This window comes from Anabrus simplex, chromosome 5 (assembly GCF_040414725.1).
Source record: "Anabrus simplex isolate iqAnaSimp1 chromosome 5, ASM4041472v1, whole genome shotgun sequence".
Classification (NCBI taxonomy): domain Eukaryota; kingdom Metazoa; phylum Arthropoda; class Insecta; order Orthoptera; family Tettigoniidae; genus Anabrus; species Anabrus simplex.
The window spans coordinates 293,521,715-293,535,804 of record NC_090269.1 but is presented as its reverse complement, the minus strand read 5'-3'; the positions used below and the strand labels follow the sequence as shown (position 1 = coordinate 293,535,804).

The window sequence follows — 14,090 nt, the reverse complement described above, 5'->3', positions numbered from 1 at the left end:
CATAATGGAACAAAGATACTGAGGTGGACAGTGAACATCACTAAATTAGATTAGGTTTCCAATAACAACATCAGGAAACGGTTTGGTTTTGCACTAATCCACAAGAGCCATTTCCCATAGTTGGAACACATTTTTACATGCAAGAGCCTACACAATTGCCAAGACAGGCTACAACCTAGAGGTGGCAGTGGATCAAAAGAATGACCTAAGTAATAATGGGCCAACACATTACATAAAGATCTCAAGAGCATGCATATCCATCCACATGTGGCCTGATATAGAACTAAATGGAGACAGCAGATCCATTTAGCAGACCCTGCAATCAGGTGGGATAAACATCATCATCATCATCATCATCATCATCATCATCATCATCATCATCATCATCATCATCATCATCATCATCATCATCATCATCATTTTGAACCAGGTTTTAGGCATATGGTCTTTTTCCCATCTCACTCTCTGGCAGAAAATTTATCTCCAAGGTAACCTCTATTTATATAGTAAAATAATCAATTTAATTGCAGGATCTACAAAAAATCATGGACGAGGCAGAACATGGTGTAATATACTTCAGTTTGGGTTCCAACGTCCGTAGTTCAGACATGCCAAAGGAAATGCTTCAAGTATTCTTGGATGTATTCTCCAAGTTAAAGCAGCGCGTACTCTGGAAATGGGAGAAGGACAGTCTTCCAGGACAACCCTCCAATGTGCAGCTGGGAAAGTGGCTACCACAGAGTGACATCTTAGGTTAGTTTGAATAATTACTTTAAATGTTGTTATAATTAAAAGGGCATGTTAGTGATAAAGCACAGCATGAGCATCAAAATAACTAACATCTATATTATGGAAGATAGGAAAAAAGTGAATATAAAATGTATCAATTCATCTGTAATCTAAAAAGTGTTTATGAATAATGTTACAAAGTGACTATAAATCATTGTTGACATTGTTATTACACAGTTTATTTTTTGAAGAGGGTAAAATATTTTTCACAAGCATTACTTACTGAAACATCAAAACACAGATGGGATCCTCCAGCATAAATCTAATTGTAAAGAATTCATTTTTCAGCTCATCCCAATCTGCGTCTCTTTATCACTCATGGAGGATTGCTGAGTACACAGGAGGCTATATATCGAGGAGTTCCACTGTTGGCTATACCTGTTATGGGAGAACAAAAGTCTAATGCAGAACGAGCAAAAGAAAGTGGCTATGCCCTAATGTTAGACTGGAGGAATATTACTTCAGAATCCTTAAACTCGGCAGTGGATGAGCTCATAAACAATCCCAGGTGAGAATGTAATAAATCTAACAGAAATCTTTATACCGTAGCCAATGTAAAATTTGAAGTGTATCTGTTCTTTCCAAATTCAGTGCATTTTTGGCATTTTTTTACAAGTTTCAAACAGTCTGCAGACCAATGTGCAAAGTATTAAATGTTCTTGTCTGTCAGTTTATATGTTTAAAATGGGAAAACTACTAGAGGTATTTCAACCAAACTGTACTTGGAATGTACCAATTCAAGGATACTGTACATTTTAGGTACATGTAATTTCTAACCACCGGTTGCTACTTCTTGACAGATGCATTTCATCTGTCTCTTGACATAGGCCAGAGCAAAATGTAGCTTCAACAGAAGTCTCAGACTCATTTAAGTTATGACTGTGACGGTATGGGAGGTGCTAGGGTAAGTGTGGTACTTAATAATAACATTCGGAGCAATATCAGTACATCTGGATATTATGAAAGGTGCTACTCATAGGGCCAGTTGGGCAGCAATAACACTTTCTGGCCCAGTGAGGAAAGCAGTGGCAAACTATCTCACTCCTCATCCTGCCTAGTATACCTAATTGTAGCACTGGCATTAGTTTTTGCAGTTTTCCTATAACTGCATAACCTTTGGTAGTGCTGTTTGAGGATCCAACCAACCTTTGGGCTGAAGACTTAACAGACAGGCAGATATAATTTCAAAATCTTTTATTGTAATAGGAGTTTACAGGAGGCATGAAAGATAAAAAAGAATTAAATATCTCCGCTATTAGGTTTATGAAGAAATTAACTAGAATAAAGAAGTCCTAACTATAATTCTAAGCAACTTCTGTTTAGTGTAAGAGATTGGTGAGATGAACTCACAAAAACCCCACTGCACTACAGCCTTGATAGGCCTGAGCCTACCAAGTGGCTGCTGCTCAGTCTGAAGGCCTGCAGATTATGAGGTGACGATTATCAGTGTGACAAATCCTTTCGGCTGTTATTCTTAACTTTCTATACCAGGCCTGCTGTATCACCATCAATTGTTCTCATGTAGGGTGAGTGGACCTTGAACCAGCCCTCAGATACAGGTAAAATTCTCTGAATTGGCCAGGAATTGAACCCTGGCCGTGATCGTAAGGGGCAGTCTTGCTACTTATTGGTAAAATGATTTTGAAATTTTGGAATTATTCTGGGATGATGAAGACATTATCATCATCATCATCATCATCATCATCATCATCATCTTGAACCAGTTTCAGTTTTCCAGGTACATTGAGGGCTCTCCACTTATATCTGTCCATGCAGGTGTCTTCATCCATAACTTGCTGCAAATCCAGACCTCCCCCAGCTAGATCATTTCTTATCTGATCAATGTGCCTCTTCCTTGGCTGACCTCTTGCCTTCCAGTTCCTTTTCAAACCACACGATAGCTGTTCTTTGTGGGTCCAAGACAAAAAGTTCCAAATCTATCACGATAACTTAGATTATGTCTATACATCATAACCTGTTTTGGGTCTTGTTGTACATCAAGAAGCACTGAAATAATTTCAAACACTAAAAATGACACTCAAAACCAAGCATAGTAACTGCTGAGACATTAATCAGTGATATTGTAAACAACCAGCCTGTCAACTATAGGTACATTCTGCTAACATACGTCAAAGACGGGAAAGTACGAAAAGAATAGGAGCACATACAAAGGATAATCATAATGACAGGCCAGTGTTGGCAGAGAGGAACAAAAAGGAAACAGAAACAAGCAAGCAATTATTTATTTTGTTCATTTTTCTAGGTATCCTTTCATAATATATGTACATGTTTCATCTCACTGGACATATAAAGTGTCAGGGTGCAGCTCTTAGGACTCCATGTACTAGTCTTCCTTCTTCTAAGGGCAGAACAGCCTATGTAATCAATATTATTTATCTTATTTTATAGAATCAGGATAAATCTGATGCTTTTTTGTATCATAATTTCCATACCTTTATAGCTGTAATATACTGGGCGAGTCGGCTGTGCGGTTAGGGCCGCGCAGCTGGAGCTTGCATCCAGGAGATAGTGGGTTCGAACTCCACTGTTGGCAGCTCTGAAGATGGTTTTCCGTGGTTCCTATTTTCACACCAGGCAAATGCTGGGGCTGTACCTTAATTAAGGCCATGGCTGCTTCCTTCCCATTCCTAGCCTTCTCCTATCACATCGTCGCAATAAGACCTATCTGTGTCGGTGCAATGTAAAGCAAATTGTAAAAAAAAAAAAAAAAAAATTAATAAAATATCTGTAATAATGGCTTCAGGTTGACTTCATCCTCATTTTGTTTGAGTATAAATTCAGTATATGTTTCACCTTTAGAAAGACATCTGAATTTACCGTACACTTAAAGTTCCACTATATTTTATGACAGTATACCTCAAGGCACTGAAGTCCATTAAGTTTACTTTGTAGCTAATCTGACATCATCAGCAAACATAAGGAATTTAGACTACATAAATACACTTTCATTGTCACTGATATGCAGGAGAAATAATATCAGTTCAAGATGATAACACTGTAGAGCATCACTCATGACTGTAAAAGGCCCAGTTTAATGATTTCAAAATTTGACAAATGTATGGAGAAAATCAGTCGTTAAGATGCTATACAAAGGGAAAGGAGAAGTAAACAAACCGGAATCACATCGCAGAGTGGCTCTTGAATCAGCAGCTTTTAAGATTCTTACCAAACTGATAACCCAGAGAATCAATAGAATAGCAGACCCGCTTCTTCCTGACGAGCAGTTCGGATTTAGGGCCGGGAGATCGACTCTGATGGCAGTGGAATGCCTTCTCCAAGAGATTCACGAAACAACCAGAGAAAAGCACGGCAAAATGTTCGTAATATTTATTAACTACTCTAAGGCTTTTGATACAGTAGATAGACAGAAACTTGTTAGAAAACTAGAGGAAATCATTGGTCTTACCTGGCTCACTAGACTAGTTTCTAATATACTTGCGGAGAACTATATTCAAATAAGCGACAATCTCTGCACATCAAGATGGATTTGGCAGACAAACGGGGTATTACAGGGGGATCCACTAAGTCCTCTGCTGTTTAACATCTTCACACAGGATGCAATAAAAGAGATTAAGAAGCAAACACGGAAGGTTAACGCGTACGTGTATGCGGACGACATGGCTATTGCGTCTGAGAGTAAAGAGGAACTACAAGTTGCCATGGACTTAATCATGGAATGGGCAGAAGATAATAAAATGGACCTTAATGCGAACAAAACAGAATTGGTTGTTTTTAGGAGGGGAGGAAAATTACCTAAAGACGATTATATCCTGTGTAAAGGTCAAAAATTACGAATTAGTAACCATTACAAATATCTAGGGATTACAATACAGGTAACAGGAACGACATTCACAATACGCCTAAAGGAGAGAATCATCGCAGCTATATGAAGCATTAGTGATATTAAACACCTTTCACAGCTATCTTTGGAGACAGCCATGGCTCTGTTTAATACGAAAGTTGTTCCAACTAATATGGGAGCACCTCTCAAAAAAACAACTGCAAGAGCTGGAAAGTTTGAAGGCTAGATTCTTAAAGAGAGTTCTATGCATTTCTAAATATACATTATCAAGGCTAGTATACGTTCTGGCAAAGGAGACGTACTTCATTGAAGACATAAGAATTAGATTACTACTATCAGTGACAAGGAGTTACAGAGAGCTGCTACATGAACTGCAAGCAAAGAGGGCCATGATATGGGACGAGTTTTATTTAACTGATGTGATGTTAAACAGGGACTGGACGCGTGGTGGATATGACCTGAGGCATACAGTGACCAGGTTTGCCGTACACGGGTTCCACCATAAGGTGTGCAGAACCATGGAATTTCACAAGCCAGGACCGGGTTGCGTGTGTGTCTTCTGTGACCAACGATGCGGCATATACCATACTATAGAATGTGTCCGTAGAAAAGGAAGCTTGACACAATTGTGTAAATAACTGACCATGTTTTGCAAGCATTGAATGCATATTATCACTATCTAAGTGTACTTAAGTGTATATATCATGACCATTTGGTTGCAATACTATTATTATAAAATTTGACAATTTGAAAATCATCTTTAGATATGGTGCAAAGCAAGACAGGATGGGTTTACCAGTTTCATATGTGCAGAGTTCACTAAAATGATGTTATGATCCAGAATGCTGAATGCTCTATAGAAACATGTATTACTATCTTCTTAACAAGGTTTCATGTTGCTGATTGATTTTTGTAGTTTTGAAAGGAGGTGTAATTACTTCAAATATTTTTTGAAATTACACATATATTTGTAACAGATTGATATTGTTTAATATAAGTTTTGTCCCCACAGTTTCATTCTTCAAACTGTTCTTTAGCATGAATAATAGAACTGGGGAATCTGGTGCCTTGGGGTCTGCATGAGACTTGTCTCACACAGAACTGTTGTTTCGGTGACATCAACCATTTCTCTGAAATGCGAAAGCACATGAAGAATAATAGACCACTGATCTGTTCTATAGTCTTACAGTGTTTCAGACTTTTGGAATGCCATAGTAGTAATTAACACTTGCTCTTATAATACTGCTCCATCTTGTTTTCAACACAACCAACATCCTCCTTCCCATCATCATCATCATCATCATTGAAAACATTACCAAATTTTTCTGCTGTCATTGGAGAAAGACAACATTCTTTGAAACTTCACTAATTATTTTTAAATTTTTTTACATATGAAGCAAAAAATCATACACACAAAGGAAATTAGTTTCCAAGAATTCTTGCACAGTTTGCTCTTCTCATTTTCCCTACAGATAATCATGGCATTCTAGTACCTCATCTACTTGTACATCTGCCTCATCGAAGTTGTATACCCCGCCTGTTAAACCAGCATGTCTAAGTCTGGTTGATCCTTCTCTGATGATGATTCAGAAGTTGAATTTTCTTGGAAATCCACACAACTGGAAACATTTCATGATGGTTGATGGTCGAACATTTTTCCATGATGATCTAATCCAAGAAATAGCATCACTGGCAGTTATTTCTTCACCATGTCTAATTTATTTTAAGATACCTCAAAAATGGTAAAATAAATAATTGAAGACTTTGTACCTAAAATTACAATATTCCACAATTAAAAATTCAGCATTTGTTTCCTGTGAAACTTGGGTTTTTGTTTAGGTACCGGGAGAACGTGCAACACCTCTCTGTTTTGTTCCGAGACCGGCAACAACCTCCACTAGAGAGAGCTGTGTACTGGGTAGAGTATGTTCTCCGACACAATGGTGCACCACATCTCCGTTCTGCTGCCCTTGATTTATACTGGTACCAGTTTTATTTACTGGATGTACTGGCAGTTGTTCTGGGAGTAGTACTTCTAGGTCTAACTGGCTCAGGATTAACCTGTTGGACTATATACAGAGTCTTTTTTCAGAAGAAGAAAAGCAATCCTGTGACTAAATCAAAGAAAATGAAGTGATCTTTGATGTGTACTGTATTATATTGTTATTTTAAGTAAGTTTTTCAAAAAACATGTATAAGAATTTTATTTCTTGGCTTATTATATGATCTCATATAAATAAGTGTATGAGAACATGATATATCCTGGTAGTTCCACATCACCGGGCGAGTTGACCGTGCGGTTAGGAGCGCACAGCTGTGAGCTCGCATTCGGGAGATAGTGGGTTCGAACCCCAATGTCTGCAGCCCTGAAGATGGTGTTTTGTGGTTTCCTGTTTTCACACCAGGCAAATGCTGGTGCTGTAACTTAATTAATGCCATGGCAGCTTCCTTCCCATTCTTAGGCCTTTCCTGTCCCATTGTCACCATAAGACCTATCTGTGTCGGTGCGACGTAAAGAAAATGGCAAAAAAAGTAGTTCCACATCAGAATTTCAGAGCTCTTCTTACAGCTTATACCAACACTTAAGTATAGTATCAAATGTCCTCATCACAGACAGGAATGTAAGTGATTAATATGCTACTTTGTACCAAATATATTGTGTAAAGTACAATAATTATGCTGTGATAAATCGAATTACAGTCCCCTACTGTATTCTATAGGTTAACACAGTAGTTTATTGCCTACTTGGTCTGAGTTTTATCCTTGGCTCTGCCTGAAATGTAAGAGTAATTTGAGAGACTGGAAGAAAATGCACAGCGAGTCAGATTACACAAGTGGTGGGGGAGGAAAGGAGGAGGAGGCAGAGGCAGAGGAGGTTAAAATCTCACTTTTGCTCATTCTAGAAATAATAATAATAATAATAATAATAATAATAATAATAATAATAATAATAATAATAATAATAATAATAATAATAATAATAATAATAATAATAATAATAATAATAATTTGGACTCTCCCCCATCAATAAAGGGAGAGATCCAGAAAGCCATTTCAGAATTGAAATGTAACAAAGCAGCGGGCGAGGATGGAATCCTAGCAGAGCTCTGGAAATACGCTGATGAGGAGTCAATCCAAAATATCCATGAAATCGTATCTAATATCTGGGTGACAGAAGCGTTACTGAGCGACTGGACCTCACCTATCATCCACCCATTACACAGAAAAGGCGACTATAGAGGGATTTCCCTTGTATCAGTGACATACAAGATACTCTCCAAAGTATTATTCACAAGAGTAGAGCCTCAACTAGACTCCTGCATCGGAGAGTACCAGGATGGGTTTTGCAAGTCAAGGTCATACGCCGAACAAATCCTGAACCTCAAGACCATCATCACTTACAAAAACCTAAGTGCCTCACCCTACGTGGCAACATTTGTTGACTTTCAGATGGCTTACGATTCAGTAGATAGAGAGTCACTCTTCCAGGCACTTGCTGAGCTGGGACTAGATAAGAAAACGTTGAATCTAGTGAAAGCAACTCTTACCAACACTACAGCCAGAATCAAATTCAGAGGGGAACTGTCCCAGAGCTTTGAAATCAAAACAGGTGTTAGACAAGGGGATGGCCTATCTCTGATCTTCTTTAACTGCCTACTCGAAAAAGTCATTCGTGAGTGGACGAAAATGCTAAAGGATGACTCTGGATTGAGAATACGCTACAAGAAAGACAAGTTAACAGTCAACTGTTTAGCCTTCGCAGACAACCTTACACTCCTGGCATCCAGTGTGGAGGAAGCTATTCATCAACTATCCTCTCTCGACCGCATAGCAGCTAAAGTAGGGTTGAAGATCGCCATCAACAAAACACAGTTTATCACCAACATCAGAGATGCACCCAAATCAATCCCACTGGGGGACAAAGCAGTACAAAGGACTAACTCCTTCAGGTACCTAGGAGAATGGATAACCCCAAACATGAATGAAGATCAGGCCATGAACAGCAGATGCATCAAATTGGAAAGCCCCTACCATCTATGTAAGAGTATGTACCAATCCAAATCCCTCTCCCTTAACCTCAAAATCAGGCATTACACTACTGTAGTGAGACCGTCAGTTCTATACGCCTCAGACTGCCTAAACATGGTAAGAAAAGGGCAACTTAGAAAACTGGAGCTGAAGGAAAGGAAGGTCCTGAGAAAAATCATGGGCCCTATTAAAGAAGAAGGCAAGTATAGAATCAGGCACAACAATAAACTGATTTAACAACTGGAGAGCATTACAACATCTATGAGGAAGAGGAGATTGAACTTCTATGGTCATGTCATAAGAATGGACAATCAGAGGCTCACCTCCAGAATCTTCCACACCATCTCTAGAGGGAAACCGACTAATGCCAAGTGGGCAAGACTTGTCGGAAAAGACTTTCAAGAACTGGACATCGCTCCCAGTGAAATCTATGACAGGAATAGGTACAGAACATTGATCAAAACATCAAACACTCTCCAGTCACTAACAGAAAAAACAGTAGGTCCGGGAGGAGGTGTGAAATGGACTCAGAAGCAAAAAGACATTCACAGTGCAAGAATGAAGGAGTACTGGTCAAAGAAGAAAGCTGCTAGAGATAAGAACCACGTGGTCCATAGCAGGCCCAAATGGAACTAAATGGAACTAAAAAAGATAATAATAATACATCTCCAGAAACCATCCAGCACATAACCTCAGGTTGTCAAACACAGACTACAAGTACAGACATGACCAAATTGCAAAAATCATTCACCAGAAATTAGCCCGACAAAATAACCTAATCCATTGTAGCACAGGATATTGTGAGTACAAACCCCAATCAGTCTTTGAAAGTGAAAATTACAAAATTTACTGGGATAGAAGTATCATTACTGATAAAACTATTACCTGCAATAGACTAGATATAACTTTTGTAGATAAAAACAAGAAAATCTGCTTCATAATTGACATAGCATGCCCTAATACTCACAACCTCCAATCAACACATACCGTACAGAGAAGATTTCCAAATACACAGATCTGGCCACAGAGATAAAAAACATATGGAAACTCAACAGTGTTATCATAATTCCAGTAGTGATTGGATGTAATGGTATTATACCAAAGACACTACACAGGAGCATTGAAGCTCTTAATCTCCACCCTCTCACTTACAGAGAATTACAAAAAGCAGCAATCCTGGCCACTTGCCATATAGTAAGGAAGTTTATTAGCATGAACCATCCACCATATACAGAGGACTAATGAAAATCGTCCACTAATAATTTTGACCATTTATGCATAGTAAATATCTCATAAATATCTTTCAAGTTTATATGTCAACAATGTAAGTATATACTGATATGTATGAAGCTTATGTGCGCATATGTACTAAATAGTACTTCTTCCATGTACATTGTACTGAAGAAGGTCATAAACCCAATTATAAAATTGTGCATTATATATAATAAATTATTATTATTATTATTATTATTATTATTATTATTATTATTATTATTATTATTATTATTATTATTATTAATTATTATTATTATTATTGCTGCACTGTGAAGAGGTGATAATTGTACCAATCATCTTTTCAAGTACAGCTGCTATACCTAAAACTACCAACAGCTACAAGACCATGCAGAAGATGGTAATCATTGTCACAACTGGAATTGTACGGAAATTTATGGGTTCAAATTCTGTGTAAAAATGTTGTGTAAATTAAGGTTTATTGTGCTTTGATTTCCTAAAATTTGTACAATTGCTTGAATATCATTACCACGAAAGTGTGCAAAATAATAATAATAATATGGCCTAAGCTACAGAGAGAAAGCATTTTAATTTGACACCATCTGGCTGCTTTCTCGTCAATTTTGACATTCCGTTTTATGCTAGGCCTCGTAGATGGCAGAGTAAACCAAATCTCTTTTGGGCATCTATGGCTGAGTTTTTAATTAATTATGTGTCACCATCGTATGACATGAAGTGTTGAATAGACTTTTTCTGCCCTTCAAGAATCTAACTACCTCTGCCGGGTTTGAACCCACTATTTTGGGATCTGGAGGCTAAAACTCTACCACCGATCCACAGAGGGAGCTATTCTAGAACTGTATTTCTCCACTTTCTCTCTTCAACTTAAGGTGAATGCCTACATGATTGGTACAAGTACTTTTTTCCTAATCCTAGCCCAAATTAATTACAAATACACACATCAGTACAGGCACCACAGTCACTCAGTTTGTATGCTATACTTATACGATTTGTTACTTGTTCCTCCTCTCTTTTTTTATATATTGAGCTGTTGGGTTCCTTTTCTCCTTTTTGTGTTTGTCCTGCAATCATTGTCTTCTACTTCATGAATTCATCTTTATTTTTTTGTCTCTTCCTTTTCCCTGTGTTTTCTTGGCTTTATCCCACAGTTCCTAGATCTGTCAAGATAGCTTGCATTGAGTGTTTGATCCTTGCCTTCCTGATAAAACTGGGAAGCAGAAACAAGCTTGTTGGGGACTGAGAAGAATTGGGTGAAGACAAGTTGGGATCTATAAAGGGAGTGTCTTTCCATTTGAAGATGACAGTACAGGGGCGTATATAAGGGGGGGGGGGGGGGGCAGGGGGCCTGGGCCCCCCCCGAAAAAATGTATAAGCCTTGAAGAACCGGACCAAAATGATGGGAATTTTCGATCGTTGTTGAGATTCCAAGCCAACAGGTAGCAGTTTATGTGCCATACCTGGACGATTTTTGTAACTCACTAAAAGAATGCTTTGAATCTCACAAGGAAATAGTTGCATCCTTACAAAACATCCTTCCACAATTGTGTATCGTAACAGATTTCGGTTCATTGGAGGCTGCTTTTAGTTTCTACGAAGGAAATCTGTCACATAAAGAGATTGTGCAAAGTGAGTTTATGTGGTGGAAAGAAAAGTGGAGTCAGAAAAATCCTTCAAATCTTCCCAAAATGGCTGTAAGTTCTCTAGAAAAATGTGACAAGACTTTCTTCCCCAACATTTATACCCTTCTCAAATTACTCCCCGCTCTTCCTGTTTCTATCACAACCGCAGAAAGAACTTTCTCTAGCCTAAGGAGACTGAAGACTTACTTAAGGAACAGCACATCTGAAAGTAGGCTTAACGGGCTTGCTTTACTCTCTATCCACAGAGACATTATAGTTAGTGATGAAGAAGTTCTTGATAAGTTTGCAAGTGTACCAAGAAACCTGGACTTCGTTTTGTAACCATTAGTGTACTGTATGTATGTATGTATGTATGTATGTATGTATGTATGTATCAGCCCAAATCAATGTTTCCGTTTTCCTTTCTAAAGTGTTTGAAATCGTCTGACCTCTTAAAATTACTTAATCTAACCTTACATCAATCTTGGCCCCCTCCCAAAAATATATTCTATATTCGCCACTGTGACAGTATATTAAGATTTGGAGATTGTCCTTGTGCTTTTGTGTTTCATGTTTGTCCTTGTCTCCTTTTCAATTGCTCGCTCTTTTGATGCTGACCTGTCGTTGTGTTTATTCTGTTATGTGTTCCTATCTTTGTATACTTGTATGACTTGATTCTTTGAACAATTTATTTTGATGAGGTTCTTGACCAAGATGTCCTAAGCCACTCATAAGAAGTAGCATCAATAACAATGACGATAAACAGTCACTGTGAATTCTTAGGTTGCAGACATCAGTAGCACATTAGATGCACACAATGATTTTAGACATCACAACTAATGGAAAAGCATTGGGAGTACGGGAATGATATGGTGATGACATTCATTGATATTGAAAAGGCATATGACAGTGTCCCTAGGATGAAAGTTTGGGACAGTCTGGTGAAAAAAGGAATTGGACAGGGATTAATAAAAATGATCATGGCATTGTATAAGGAATGTTGTAGTTGCGTGCAAACACAAGTTGGCAGGACAAGTTGGTTCAAAATCACTAGCGGGCTGAGACAGGGAAGTGTTCTATCACCAATCCTGTTTACAATAGTAATGGATGACATCATGAGAACGGCAAAAGCAGCATATGGAGGAAGAGAAATGAACATGATGTTATTTGCAGATGATATTGTGATTTGGGGAGAAGACGACAGGAAGGTTCAAGAACAGTTGAATGTGGTGAATGGGAAGATTGAAGAATGTGGATTGAAAATAAGTGTAGAAAAGAGTAAAACTCTTGTTATGACTAGAGGGGAGAAAGAAGGGGAAGGTCAGATTAGACTTGCAGACAAGCCCTTGGAAGTAGTGGAAACGTTTAAATACCTGGGGAGTGAATTAATGGAGAATGCTCGACTGGATGCTGAGATTAGTAAAAGGATTCAAGCAGGAAGTTGTTTCTATCATAGTGTAAGAAATATGTTATGGGACAAAGATGTGCCAATGGAAGCAAAGGATACTATGTACAAGATGTATTACGTACCCATAACAACTTACGGAGCAGAAACTTGGACAATGACAAAGAAGGATGAGAGTCGAATACAGGCAGCCGAAATGAAATTCTTGAGGAGTATGATACAGAAGAGTAGAAGAGACAAAATAAGGAATGAGAAAATCCGGGAAGAAATTGGAGTGGAAAAAATGAATGATAGAATAGAGAAGAGCCGACTAAGATGGTTTGGGCACATAAAGTGAATGAGCGACGAAAGAATGCCAAAAAAGGTGATGGAAATGCAAATCCAAGGAAGGAGAGGCCGTGGACGACCACGATTGAGATGGAAGGATACCATCCAACGCAGCATTATAGAAAGAAACCTGGACTGGGACACAGTGTTGGAGGAGGAGTGGTGGAAAGACCGAAGAAAGTGGAGAGGAACCATATTTGCCCCTACCCGGCTACAGCTGGATAAAGGGAAATGATGATGATGATGATGATGAATGCTTTTTAAAAATCTACATTTATATCAGACCTTTTGGTTTGACCAAATATTGTTCTCTTTTGATCATACTGACAAGTGGGACTACTTGGGCCCAATTATTTGCAGGTTTTTTTTTTTTTTTAATGCTAAAATATACTGAATGAGACTGCTCTAATAATTTCCCAAACACTTTTTGCTGGTTAATAGGTATTTTTCCAGCACTTACAGCATGTTATGGGCTTAGCAGCATTTATTGGTGTATTTATTTTATTTTTTCAAAATCTGGCCAAAATGGCACTAAGTTGGGGCTACATTATCCCAGGTAAATGTTTTCATAAATAATGGTGATTTTCATTGTCTTTGGCCAAAGAAACCTCTAACAATAATTATGGTAACACAACAACCAAACATAGCATTATTTTAAGAAATTTGGGTTTATTTCTAAGAACACACTAAACTGAACAAATTTGTACAAAACATTTAATAAGTAGACAGACATAGTTTGAAACATATACAGGGTTATTCACCTAACATGTTACACAGGAATAACTTCTAAACCATTAAAAATATTGGCATTCTGTTTTCATATTCGTAAATGGTACCCTGGGCC

General features: G+C 38.0%; 1 protein-coding gene across 7 annotated transcripts in view; it reads left to right on the top strand.

The window, feature by feature from the left end:
- The window catches only part of LOC136873997 (UDP-glycosyltransferase UGT5), a 44,858-nt gene extending 34,753 nt beyond the window's left edge, over positions 1 to 10,105 (top strand). For all 7 annotated transcript variants that reach the window (XM_068227620.1, XM_068227622.1, XM_067147440.2 and 4 more), the window contains 3 exons: positions 531 to 753; positions 1,078 to 1,297; positions 6,452 to 10,105. In XM_068227620.1, the coding sequence (XP_068083721.1) occupies positions 531 to 753; positions 1,078 to 1,297; positions 6,452 to 6,749 (741 nt within the window). In that variant the 3' untranslated portion in view covers positions 6,750 to 10,105. The remainder of the gene's footprint in view (positions 1 to 530; positions 754 to 1,077; positions 1,298 to 6,451) is intronic.
- The last annotated feature ends 3,985 nt before the right edge of the window (positions 10,106 to 14,090 follow it).